Source organism: Cricetulus griseus, assembly GCF_003668045.3.
Source record: "Cricetulus griseus strain 17A/GY chromosome 1 unlocalized genomic scaffold, alternate assembly CriGri-PICRH-1.0 chr1_0, whole genome shotgun sequence".
Taxonomy (NCBI): domain Eukaryota; kingdom Metazoa; phylum Chordata; class Mammalia; order Rodentia; family Cricetidae; genus Cricetulus; species Cricetulus griseus.
In genome coordinates, this window is record NW_023276806.1 from 95,676,475 (window position 1) to 95,690,552 (window position 14,078).

At 38.6% G+C, this 14,078-nt stretch overlaps 1 protein-coding gene across 13 annotated transcripts in view; it reads right to left on the reverse strand.

The window, feature by feature from the left end:
* The window catches only part of Dclk1 (doublecortin like kinase 1), a 294,999-nt gene that overhangs the window by 57,076 nt on the left and 223,845 nt on the right, over positions 1-14,078 (reverse strand). For 5 of the 13 annotated variants that reach the window (XM_027394995.2, XM_027394993.2, XM_027394994.2 and 2 more), the window contains one exon: positions 2,036-2,120. In XM_027394995.2, the coding sequence (XP_027250796.1) occupies positions 2,036-2,120 (85 nt within the window). Of the gene's footprint in view, positions 1-1,987; positions 2,121-8,092; positions 12,767-14,078 lie in introns of those variants that run through there. The other 8 variants (XM_035450524.1, XM_027394991.2, XM_035450523.1 and 5 more) reach the window with 3 other exon arrangements.

Sequence of the window (14,078 nt, forward strand, 5' to 3'; positions counted from 1 at the left end):
GTTTGACATTGTACAAGCATGAAAAGGTCCTGCTGTTTGGACATTGAACTTGACTCCATCCTGAAATGGATATCTCTGCAAAATTCCTTATGCACTCAGGGTTGCTGGCCACCCCTCCCTAATATCAATGAGCAGATTTTAGACAAATGTTTTCACCAAGCAACCTGCATGGCAGATGTCAAGTTTAAACCCTGATATCTATAATGTCTGTGGGCAGAACAGTTTTTGTAATAATACAACATAGTCTCCCTCTGAAAATGTATTTTGAAGTATTTTACAAATGCCTAATAATGCTTTAAATATCCAAGGCTATAAAATTAAATAAGCCATGCTTGGGTCACATAAATATGATGCATCACCTTTAACATGTCAAGGGTATAAAAGCCTTTTAAATCTGGGCTGTAAAATGTACATGCTTTAAAGTTATAAATTCCAGCTTTCCTCCCAGGCAACCCAAGTGCAAAATGGCATGGGAGCCCAGTGAGCTTCCTAACAGTACTCTTCTTCTAGTTTGTCCTCATACCCTGAGTTTCCCCCTCAAAATACATGTAGGTGTGAAGGAGGTTTCTGGTAAGTTTTGCAGTTCGTATTTCATGTGTGATATTGGGGAAGAATGAATGGAAATTCATCTGAGGCCCTTTGTGCTGGCCACACAGTGCTAAGCCTGCACAACTGGTTTTTCTAGAAAGTAAAGTCAAAATGCAGGGCAACTGCTTCTATTATGCCCCTGTGCATTTCACAGCCTCCACACTGTGGAGGGCAGCTCCTCCTGGGTCACTGGAAGCTACCTTGGTAGTGCCCAGCATAGAGTGAGGGCTACAGCCAATGCCTCCTCCCTTAGCCCACCCAGGAAAGAACCATGATTTTGCCTATGTTTGAAGACTCAACCTGGGGATTTTTGTCTTCTCCTTGAGGAGGGGAGGAAATGGTTGTGGGTTATCTGAATTTATAAAGAAAGCATCTACCAGATGACAGGGTCTTAGACTCTTAGTAGCTGGGTAATACAGTACTTGTCCATGGCCTTTGGGATAATTGTGATCCTATCGATGGGGCCATCTTTACTCTCGTCCAATGGAAACATTCACTGGGACACCCATCCATGATACAACATTTGGGATTTTTCTACCAACTATTGATAAAGGATCTGGTCCCTCTAGACTCAGCCTAGATTTAGTCAAGGACCATCACATTCCATTGGATGAATACAGCACACTGGAATGAAGGAGACTTCTAGATGGTTGAACTACAATTTTGACAAATGAAAAGTGTCTGCTATAACCATGGTAAGAAGCAAACCATTCCCATGTGAGTCATGTGTCTAGCTTATCATCAGAGAGTCCCTCAGAGGGTACACCTTAGGGGAAATATCAAGTCATGTCATTTGAAACAGAGAAGCTTATTCTTAACAGTGACTTCATCTCGACTCTCTTACTTTCCAAAATTATTTCCCTTCATTGATTTGAGCCTGATTACAACCCCAGTAGGGTCGGAATGCTGACATTTAATAATCTGCATATCTACAGAAGGGGAACTAAGATAGGGAGAACAATCCACCCAGTTAGCAAAAGTGACAACTCTGCAATCCAGGTAGTTTTCTTACATCATAGACAAATTCTAATGCTAATTAGTTTAAGGGGCTAGCATTATGTCTTTCCAGTTGGCAGCAGTAGCTTCTTTCTGTAAATTTATAGTTTGATGAATTGAACTCTCTTAAGTTGGTGCCCACCTACGGTGCTCACACACAAGACATGGCTGTTTTTTCATTTACAGAAAGGAAGCACAAAGGTTCTTCTAGGCACCACACACCCACAGAGGATGTAAAAGGACTCAATTAGGACAACTCCTCCTTCCCATTCTCAGACAGTGGGTGCCAATGCCTGTAGGAGTTACCCACTCTTGTCCCCAATGACATTCCACCATGAACTGCTGGGGTTTGGCCACTCATTGTATTTCAGACATTATAGTTTTTAGAATAAATTTAGCTAACCCCTCCTCCATTCCCCTGGCAAGCTGTGCTTTCTCCCAAGCTCATCACCTTCCCCAGGGCCATCATTCTCATCCATTGAGCTGCAGACTTTTGTGGATGAAAGTGAAGTAGAGGAGCCGCCATGCTGAGAAATCTGTAAGGGAACAGAAACAGAATAAAACCTGGGTCAGAATGATGGAGCCTCCACACACCATACCCATCCCGGGATCTCAGGAGGTAGTGATGCCCCTCCCAGGGAGGAACTGGTCTTCAAACTTGGAAAAGGAGGCCTTGAGATTGTCCACTGAGGGCCATAAATCCTGCCCTCCCTATTAGCTAGTAAGAGGTTGTATTGATTAGGGATCACTGGAAACCTGGATGCCCATGACATCTTTTCTCCAAATTAGCATCTTTGAGGTCCAGTTTGCCAGACTTTAGGCATCACACTTCCGTCTTCTAATATATACTGAGAGTCTCAAGTGTGGTGCCATTCTGGCCTTATTTCTATTTTTACAATAACAGAAAGTCTCTTAAGTTAATTATGGACTATTCTAAAAAAAAAAAAACAAATAGCTCAGCTTTAGCTAAAGGTTAAGAGAAAAGTAGAAGAGTGTGGGTTTGTTACTCTTCCTTTGAGATAAAGATGCAGTAAACGGGAAGCATATGTCACATAATACATCTGAGAGAAAGGCAAGAATTAAAGCCTAGGCCAGGAGAGTCTCCTGTAGTCTAGATGGATATTGGCTGAAGACCCACGAGAGCAAACAGGGTATTGACTCCACCAGAGGGAAAACATTCACTATTACAACTGGCTGGGAAGAGTATGTAACAAGGGATGCTTCCGTCTCTGCCCCTACTTCTTGAGAAAACAGTTTGCACACAGTTATGCTATTTCTAAATAGTGAACACAGCTCATCCTAAAAGATCTTCCTTCTGTTCCCCTGGGTTTATCCACTTGGTTGGCCTGATGGGAGCAGGAGGCGGTGAGGGGGCGGCATTGGCTCATGGTGCTGGCTGTCTGTGGAGCAGAGAGAAGGGAGAGTGGCTGTAGTTGCATTGATCACGAAGTGGTGATGAGAAGCAAACTTGACCTACATTTCCTCTGCTTTCCCGTCTCCCATTCAACCTCCACCCCATTCCATCCAGCTAGAGCTGAACACAAAGAGGGCAGAGGAGTTGTGAGTGACTCATGCCACGACAGTCTCCTGCACAGAAACCCCAAATACCTGCTTCTTCACAAAACAGATCTGTGTGGTTGTGGATCTACCATCTAACCACTCCAGGGCCATTTGAGGCAAGCACCACAGAACATTTCCTGAGTGACAAAGGGATAAAGATGGGTACATCCCATTGGTGAGTTCAGTGATGTTGACAGTTGACAAGATTAGAATGAAAATTATACTAATAGTGATACTTCTGCTTTCTTACAGGACATTCTAGAAGTTTTAATATTACTGCTGTATACCCCCAAATGTCATTTGGCCTGTATTATGTGCCCTGTATTTCCCTGCATCACAAAAACCTTTCCCCAATGAGCTTGGTGAACCCAGCTGTTTTCCCATCTTCTCTCAGCTAGCCTCCTTTTTACTAGGAACATCATAGATTCAAAGATCCTAATTTCCAAACCGAGATTTTGTTTCTGTTTGTCTGATTTGTAAGTATGACAGTACAGACTCACAACCCACCATGCTGAAGGCACAGTGAACATAAATCAGCCCCGAAGACACACTCCACTGACTCTCAAAATGCCTTTTTGTGGAAACTTTATATTTATAATATCTGCATGGAAGACTGAGACAAGGCAGATTTGTTATGTTGCTGACTGGAGAAATAAACATCGACAGGGCCATATTGGAGAGGAAGGTGTGTGCTTTCCAGAACAGCGAGATGATCCCCTGCACCATTCCAAAGGCAATGATGATCCAGTCAGAAAAGCATGAAGTAAAATGGATAGGATGGAGAACTTCTCTTCTGGGCTTTCTAACCCTTGGATTTCTTCTCTCAGCATAGCAAATGATGTTTCATAACATAGCTTTGTCATGGTTTGGAGGTGGCAGATGCTGCCTTGTCATGTTGTATTCCATATTTTTACAGTCCATTTTTCATCAACCACCCAAGTTAATAGACAATAGTATGCTTGGCAAAGATACCACAGTTTATACACTCAGTTTAAAAATCTGCTTCCCTTAATAAGGCCATCAGGTGCTCTGCACAGAACTCTGACCCTGCGTACATGGTGGCATCTCTTAAAAGGTAGCATTCTATAAACTTGCTGTGTATTATTCAGTAAACTATCTTATTGACTAACGAATTGTGTTTTCGACAGAGTAGCAAATGCCTGCTTCCACAAACGCCCGCCACAGTGCAGCTGTGTTTGTTTTATCGTATGAATACAAGTCCCCACAAGGTTTCTAAGCTCAGTTTACTTTGCATTTTTCAAAGAGTAGGGTCAACCCAAGGATGCTGATAGCTACAATTGCTTTGACTTTTTCAACTCTAAAATTGTGTTTTTGAAAATGTAGACCTTGCCATTTCAAATTTCCTGCTGGTTGAGACTAGTAGATGATTGGTGGATTTAGGAGAAAAGCTTAGTTATGTATTAAGAGGGTACTCTGGAAATGGAAAGTTCTAGTTTTCTTTATTATGTTCAAGTACATTGGAATTAATCTAAGGACATTATCCTTTCTCTCTTCAAAGAAGTAAGAAATGGAACACTACACAGTTTTAAAAGGCAATGACCCCTCACGGACTCAAACAACTTCAAGAGCTGAACTAGACCTTAAATGCAACCTTTGCCACCCTGCTTCCACCCAGAGATCAAACTCCCCACAACAGAAAGGTGAAGCCAGTACTATGGACATTGTCTATTCATCATTCTTATTGCCAATTTCTAGGGTTAACCAGTATGAGTGGAATCCATTTCCAAGACAGAACTTCAGGCTTTTGGAAACAAGTAAGGCTCCCTCTGGGCCTTTCTCAATTTGTACATGCCCGTCTTTTCTTTTTCATCATTTGATAAAGATACGCGATTCTCCCTCCTCCTAGAGGCATGCAGAGCTGTCAATCCTCTTTAAACCCAGTACTCAAAATTGAAGGCAACCATTTAAATGTGTCCTAACCAGCACTGAGCCTTCTTTCTCCTGAATAGAAAATGAATTCACTTCAAGATCATACTAGCTTCTCTGTAGTGCCATGTTTTAATATTTTATCAACCGCACAGGTAAACCCATTTCCCTATTTGAGAGGTTTGTTTTATGGCCCAAGCATTGAGATTTTATTTATGTTAATGCCATCCTTAGTGATATTCATTTGTTTTATGTTTTCTCCTAAACTGTTAATATTTGGATTCTGGCTTTGCCATTCCACCCACAACCCTTTCCTTTCCCCACCCTTCCCCCACTGGAGTCATGGGCATGCCTGTCTGAAGGGGTTGTTGTTAATCTGCCTAGGTATACTTAGACCCATAGTCTCTCCTGGAACATTATGATTTGTATTTGCATGTCTGGCTTGAAAACAGTAAGGAGCACATATAATGAGCTCTTTAGAAGTGACCTAATGACATCAGCTAGTCCTTCATACTGACTGTCAGACACCGAAGAGATCAACTGCTTCTAAATGTAGTGGTTCTACCTACTTTTATTATAAGTGGACAAATCACTGTAGAAGGTACAAGTTGGTGAGGTTTTTTTTTATGTTGATTTCAGATAGTTTGCTAATTTGGAAGTATCTGGGCCTATAGTACAAAACACTCGGTTATTTTAGAATTTAACACAATTAGTTGCTCCAAGAGGTGCCGTGACATTTGAGATGTCATCGCCTCCCAGCAGATTTAATGAGAACCATTTGGGCAGGTTGCTGACACCTGGAGGCTTTTATAGAACACCTCCATAAAAGCACTGCCCAGAAAAGTAAGAACACACCCCAAGCACAATGATTTAGCCTGGGATCACATAACAGATGGGGACGGATGTTGCATACTTTTTGAAGTAAGTGAGAAAGCTGAGCTAACAGCTCTAACCACATTTTACCAAGATGTATCTGACGACTATGTAGTCAAAGAAACAGTTCATTTTTAAATGTTATGAGTTACTTATGCCATTTGTATGAATGTTGTCACTCAGCCAGGGTCCACACTGCATCAAGATTTGGAAAATATCCAATTGATACAATTGACTCAAGCAGTGAGACAAATCTATTTCATAACCCATATTTGACTGGATAATGATAGTATCTCCAGATTCTGCCTTGCCATATAGTTTTGCTTTGTTGATGTGGAAAGGGGGTAAAAGGACCAAGAAAGCAAGTGCTTAACCTTGTTTGAGTTCTGAATTAACTTTATAAGGGAAACATAAGAAATAAATGCTTCGCATACTAACCACTGTCTGAATAGTCTTGATGCTAGGTCTACAGAGAGTTTGATGACAACCGAATCTAGCAACATGAAAAAATGTTTGTGTGGGGCATTGGAAACTAATAAGAATTCATGTGATGTAGAAAAGCCATACATTTATTTACTTCTCATGTGGCAATAGAACAAAAGGCTGATATCACTAATCTGCAATGACTAACAGAAGCCTACTCTTTAAAATAAGGCAGGTTCTTTCTACATTATTGATAGTGTGCTCATCCTAAATAAACTATAAAATGCATAATCAAATTAATAACCAAGGATAAATATTTGAATATTTAAAAACTCATAAAGGTTCAGTCAAATTACTAAAAGACCTGAGAACTATTACTCAGGAAACTGGTTTGTTGATAGGAGGAACATGTGGAAATGATGGCCTTGGATTCTATCTTTGCTAGAGAGACCACGGGAACTACGACTTCAAAAGTAAATGGATTCATTTACAATACAATCCCTGCTTTATCAGGTAGTCTCCTTTGCCTCTGCTTCAAAACCAGAATGCTCAAGCAAAGATCTCCACTCCTGCCATGTGAGCCACTTGTCCAGAGCCCATTGCACTGGACAGCTCAGTCACCCCACACACTCTTCACAAACCACAGCTTGGAAGGGATTAAGGCCGTCATCTTCTGTACCTCATGGACTAGAGTCATTCCCTTAGGAATTTTCTTCTCAAGTAGAGTTTTCGGTCTTTAACAAGGACAGCATGCTACTCTCCTAGACACCACTTCTTTTACATTTAATCTCGGTTCCGTGAAGTATGAATGCACTTTGGTATTATATACGTTTGGAAAATTTCCTATAGTTGTCCCATTTTAGCCATAGATACTGAATACATTTTCATGGAAACAAGAAAGAGAGAAAATTACAGCTAATTAACATTAAGCTCAACAGAAAATTTAGTAAAAATGTTAGAATTAAAACTGCAATGATAATCTTTTAAAATTTTTAAGGATGTATTTATTTACATGCATGAGTACTCTATTGACTTTATGTCAGAAGAGGGAGTCAGATCCCACTACAGATGATTGTGAGTCACCATGAGTTTGCTAGGACTTGAACTCAGGATCTCTGGAAGAATAGTTAATGCTCTTAACCTCTGAGCCATGTCTCCAACCCTGATCTTCTATGGTTTAAAGTATTTCTCTTAACTTGATTACAATTTTCTATTCTTTATACTGTACTATGAATTAAAAAGATTATTTTTCCTAAGATGAAGTTGAGGCATTAATTGCTTTTAAAAAATCATCATTTAATTGTAATTTATTGAATATATTTATCCAATATTTTTAAAAACAAGTAGCCTGTATACATGCACATATGCACCCATAGACATCTTTCCACTGAAAATTCTATGACCTTAGGAAAAATGTTATTAATCCAAGGACAAAGATAATATGAATTTTTAATGCACTTTAATATCCCCTCCCAGCAAGTTGCCAATTTGTCTCACAAATTCACCCTTAAGGCAATCCTGAGAGGAAGGTACATTGCTAATTACAATGCAACCATTGGAAACAGCATTTCCCATCAGATCATTTTACTTTGTTTTTCCTGTCAGTATTTTATACTTCATGTGTGCTATTCTGTAGCCTGTCTGGTATCACCTGCTGTTATTACTCAGCACAAGAAAGCTGTGTCCAAGGCGATGAAGGCAACCCTTGCCACACCCAGTTATTTCAATTCTAGCATCTAACCAAAGAAACTCACTGAACAACATAGGCAGTTTTTCCTGTTTATTACATGGTTTAACTAAGCCGCTAAATGTCACAAAGTTAAGTTCAGGAAAGGGTAACATGGTTGCATGTGAAACACAAGGTACAGCATTTTACAAGGAAACTACAGCACAAAGGCATGAAAACTTTCCAAACTGGGTAGTTCAATAAAACATTTCATTAGTTCTCGTCTCTACAAAATTCTGCAGGTTGCCTGGAACGATGTATTCCCAATATACTGTTGCTTAAAGTATTTTAATACAAAATGCCTATTTTTTTTTTTTGGAAAAGAGACTATACATCCAAGCAACTCCAACTGCAAGTTGTATACAACCTTTCTAACAAAAAAAAATCCAACTTTATAACATTCATAGTGTTTCAAAGAGTCCTCAGAAAATAAATGGGAACTAAGTTCCTTGCCTGGCAATGAGTAAAAACGCCTCAAAAACACATCACAGTAAAATTAACTTCCATATTCTTTGCCTATTAACCTTTGAATATCTACTACCCTGGCTTCAAAAACATTGTGTGGCCATATACAATACAAACATCTAGTGTTTCATGCTTCACTTACACTACCTCAGAATTTATCCATCACCTTTTATTACAATAAAATACATTTCAAAATACCATATGTCATGCACCCTTAAAGTTATAGTGAGGGCCTCGGATTTTCCAGTTTTTCCTACATGCATTACATGTACAACATTACAAGTGTTTTTCAGCTGACAGTTTAGTATGCTGTATCAAGCAACTTTAATAATGAATTTAACATATTTCTGATTTCCATACTATTCCTCTGTGGGTTCCATCAACCAAACCCTGCTGTCACTAGCATGCACAATTAGAGGCGCTGGCAAGGCTAATGCAAATAGGCACAAGTGAGCAAATGCACACAGACAGTAAACTTCAGTCGATAAGTATTTTCAAGTGTGTATACACTCATGTAGACACACATACACACACATCAAGTATCTGCAAAATATTTTAACAGTTTATAAGCATGAAAAGAACACACAGGATGGCCTTACATGTTATCTGGCTTTGTAACTAAACTTCAAATCTACTTAGACTTTTTCTATATTTATTTCAGAATAACACTCAACTACCCACAAGTCTAGAAATCAGTTTGTTTAGTGAACATTGATTGATAATCATTGTAGTCATCAATATACACACAATATACACACAACAGAAAAATGTCATTGCATTCCATCAATTTACTGACTGGATATCAAGAATTTACAATAGAAACGCCAATGAGCATTCACATATAACAAAACAATGTAAGATCGGATTTGCTTGGATTTCAGTTTTTTGTTTGTCTAGATTTCAATTAATCTGGGACAAATCAGTACACGTGAATATTTGGAGACAATTCATCATGCTAATTAAGCAAACTGATTTTGAGCTTAAATATGTGCCAACTAATATGCACTTCCTAACTTTACAACATTAAGCTTTACATTACAATTCTACAAGAACCAGTAACTTATAAGGCCACACTACAAATATCATTCTTCATTCTTTATGTTGTATATACACACACAGATGTTTACTTAGGCACATCCACTTATACACTAAGTCCTGCAAATGCACATAAATACCTACACACCACACCTGTATAGATATATGGCCACCATAAAAATGACTTAGTAGTTCAATGGTTAAAATATATGGATTTATCTTTTAGTGTTATTTTTATACATTTCCTTCACATTTATTTTTTAAAATGAGGCTTTTAGAAACCAGTGTTTTTAAATGGAAACAAAAGCACAGCCAGGTATGGATGAAAAGTACATGAGAGCAAAGTACCCTTGCTGCTCAGCACAGGACTCACAGGCAGGGTTCCAGGGCTGCTCAGATGTTTGCAGAACATGGAATTTGATTCTGAAATGTTAAGGTGACCTCATGTGCATGCAGGCGTGTGTATAGATGGGTGGACCTCAAACTTCTAGTTTAGAAACCTATGACAGTACAGACCTGCTGCTAAAACAATGAGTCAAGACAGTGACTATTCCACATGGCTTTCAAGTTCACGCTGAATACCACGTTTTGTGTATCACTAGGTTTTTAGCTCCTAAAATGCTGAAAGCAGGGAACTCTTTGTAACATCTTTCTCACTAGCTATGTCTAAAAAAAATGTAAACACAAAAGCAAAAAGGTCAACAGCATAATCTACTTTTAGAGGTTTATCAGCAGGAGAAACCTGTGTAACTTTTGGATGGGGTCCTATCCTGCTCAGAAGGGCATTCTTAAAGTTCAGTGACTAATGAAATAAAAAGAATTCTAAAGTAGCCATGTCTTAACGGACTGTAAATTACCCACTGGGTTCCACCAATGAATTGGTTTGCCGCTTGGATGACTAAAAATTCCACTTTAGTATAATAGAATTATTTCCTGTATAAAAAAAGATCTCAGAGTATGCTGTTTCAATCTCAGAGGGACTTTAGTTTCAAAAAGTAAATGAGATATATGGCCCTTGAATAATCCTCTAATAAAAGTCATATGTCCAAAGATGAAATGCTGCAGAATAGCACCTTTTTGGCGCTGCTTGAATGGAAAGTGGGCCACAATACCTCCTGGCAATTAGTCCAAGTCCACTCTCTTTACGCTGTGCCTAAACAAAGCCAAGGGCTTTATAGCAATTGGCAATCCCTGCTACTCATACAGAACAAATAGAATTTATTGGGCATCTCTAAGCAGTAGCTGTCCATAAGACTGCAATACCGGGGAGCTGAAATTACTGGAATTTATATTTTTGTCCTGGACAATCTGATCCACTGCTTTCTTTGCATTTTTGACAGGTTAGTCAAATACATACTAATCTTTTATGGGCTCAACTATATTAAGTAATGCATTTTACAAAGACATAACACTGCAACAGACAGCACGGGCATCCTCACAGATGTTTACTGTCTCAGCTAAGACAAGGCAGCCCTTTGATCTCAGCAGGAGTCTCTGTTCATGTCTATTAGAAACAGTTTTAAAATCTGAAGTCTGGAACAGGTATGATTATTTTCTGTCCTTTCAAGATGGAGTGATCAGTCTGCAGGTCTCAAATAGCATGCCAGAGAAGTGTCCTCCTTTCTAACAGACAGGATAATGAGGCACTAATTATTACTTGGCTAAATTTTCAAATGCTGGTAGGTTGCCTGGACGTTTTATTTTTCTTCCTCAGTCGGAATATTTTATTCACTTGTCAAGTGAGATGGTAAGATAGGTAACTATAAACCAGATGGGAAAATTTGCTAGTTGAACAGTCTACTGAGGGAAATAAATCAATAACATTTGAAACTGTATGACAAGGGAATTCCTCTCCATCTTGAATCAGGCATTTTCAAAATGTTTTCAAGAAAAATTTGAAAGAAATTTTGAGTAAAAGGCTCCAAATGGCACCATACATTTTAAATCTGTCACCCTACTGAGATATGTCAAGCCTGGAGAATATAAAACATGCTTTGTTAAGTCTCAAATTGTTAGTGTTTGAGCTAGTAAAAAAAGAAATGGTCAGGGGGTCTGGTCTAAATACAATACACCGTACACATAGATTTCTAACATCCAGATTTAAAAATAATTGTTTTACATTTAAGCAAAGCTGACTTACACTTTTGAAGATAGAGAGCTAGAGGAGAGGAATTAGTAGGTTAACGTTTAACAGTGGGTTATAATCAGAGACGCACTTGGTTGACACAAAAGGAGTTTTGCATATGTAAATTTCCAAACAAGATCCAGGAATAATCAGAAAAATAATTTTGGATTTCTGGGAGCCCAATGTACCTAAGTACCATTTAGAAGAATTTCAATTCTCAAACTGAGTTTATTCTTTGAACAAAAAAATACAAGTCCAGTTTTTTTTAGGTCAAAAACCACACATTTGAAAAAAAATGCATACTGTTGCTGTTGTAGGGAAGCATTGTATAATTAATAATAACGCCAAGTTCTTCATGTTTCCATGTTGCTGAAACTATTTTTTATAAAAGATAATCTTGAAAAATAAAATCCACATGACAAGAAAACCAGGACATTCTTACAGACTAATGTTAGTCTGTGAGATGTCTCCCACAAGAGCCCCTACTCATTTCCAGACATATTCACTTGGAAAGATCATGAAGAACTTTTGCATTATTTTGCAATAAAATAACTAAATGGCCATATGATTTTTTTAAAAAAGAGTATACCCTTTAGAAAAGCCATGTCTACAACTGTTATTTGAATTTGCTTTATATTATGTACAGAGAAATTATATCTATATGTCTATGAGGATTAAAAAGAAAATTCATTGATGAAATGGTGACTGTAATGTTGGATCATGAGGGTGGTTCTTGTATTCAATATTGGATTCATATATGAAATTTAACTGGAACTAGACCTTAATCATAAAATCCTTAGTGATGGAGCAAATATTGTATTCAAATCTCCTCAGTTATATCAAATGGAGGAGATATTTTTTAAAAAATTTCATAGAAGAATACCATGAGTAGAAAATGTCTGCATACTTGCTTCTGTAGGACTTAATAACTTATGCAAAACTCTTTTGTGTATTTTGCTGTTAGACATTTGCTTAGGAAATGGGAAACCTTGATCCCATCACAAACCATACATATTGCTCCATTGTGTCTTTTACACTGAGTCTCCTACTGAGTCCAAATCATCCGATGAGAGGGGGCGGTACAGGTCCTGTAAGATGAAGGGCAGGACAGATTCGTTTACTCATCTTTCTTGGGTTTCCTGCTGCTCTCTGGAGAGCAACTTGGAAAGGGATGGGTCCTTGGCTTCTAGCATCATTAGAACTACTCAAGTCATCAACTTTGGGTATGAGAAAAGATAACACAGGCAGAGTGATGATTTCATTTCATTGGCAGGAAGAATGCTTCCTGAGCTATCAGGGTCTCCTGCCTTCCATCATGTCTGGTTGAGCTATGGCTCCTGCTGCCAGTCAAGAACAACTGTGCTATTCTATGTCTAGGCAATTCTTCTATGGACATTTTCTTCCCATTCTGGGTAGAAGAATGTGCTTACCTCGCAAAAAACTTAGCAGACACAGCCACTGGCCTTCAGGATATTCTGGGATGTAACTCCAGTGTGTAGTTGCACACAGTGTAAACCCAACACATACTTCCCTTTCACAGTTTTATGTTTGGGTGACTGGAAGAATTCTTATTTATCCCTGTCCACACCTCACCCAACTCTCCTTCTAGTTCCCAACCTCTTATCCATTATCTTCCTGACTTCTTTCAGCCTCTGTCTGCTACTATATCTCACTGTTGGTAGCCAAGCAACCATCTCAGTTCCACCAAGAGCCTCTACAGTTGGCTTTTTTCCCAGTTTTGTACCACCCACTTCTACATCATCTGATGGATCAGTTAATCTACAAAAGTCAGTGATGTGGGAGTGTAATGGGGAGCTTCATTCAACCTACACAACACAATACATTTTTTTCTTGATGTCTTAAGAAAAGGTGCCAAAAACATTCATGGAGGGGAAGAGAGCCTTAAAGTTGACTTCTGAGGCTAGGCAGACACTTCTAGATGGTCAAGTAACTAATTGTGCTTTGTATAATTAGGAAAGGTACTGGGTCCACTGTCTCCAATTTATTTATGAAGAAAGAACTCTGACATGCTGGCTTGTCTCCTGTATGACTATCCTCAAATGTCAAAAAGAAGTAATTTAGAAACATGATCTTAAAGGAAGGAAAACAGCATATTAAATCATAGTTAACATAAGTAAAATATAGATTTTTAAAATTGTAAACCTCAGTTATATATTTTAATATTCCTTTTAAAACTTAGTTTCTGCTCCTGTATTTTAAGGTGTGTGTGTGTGTGTGTGTGTGTGTGTGTGTGTGTGTGTGTGTGTGTTTGGGTGAGAGTGTATGAGAGATTGTGTGTATATCTGTGTAAGTGAGAGAATGTGTGTATGTGTGTGTGAGACAGATTGTGTTTGTGTGTGTGTGTGTGTGTGTGTGTGTGTGTGTGTCTCTATCTGTGAG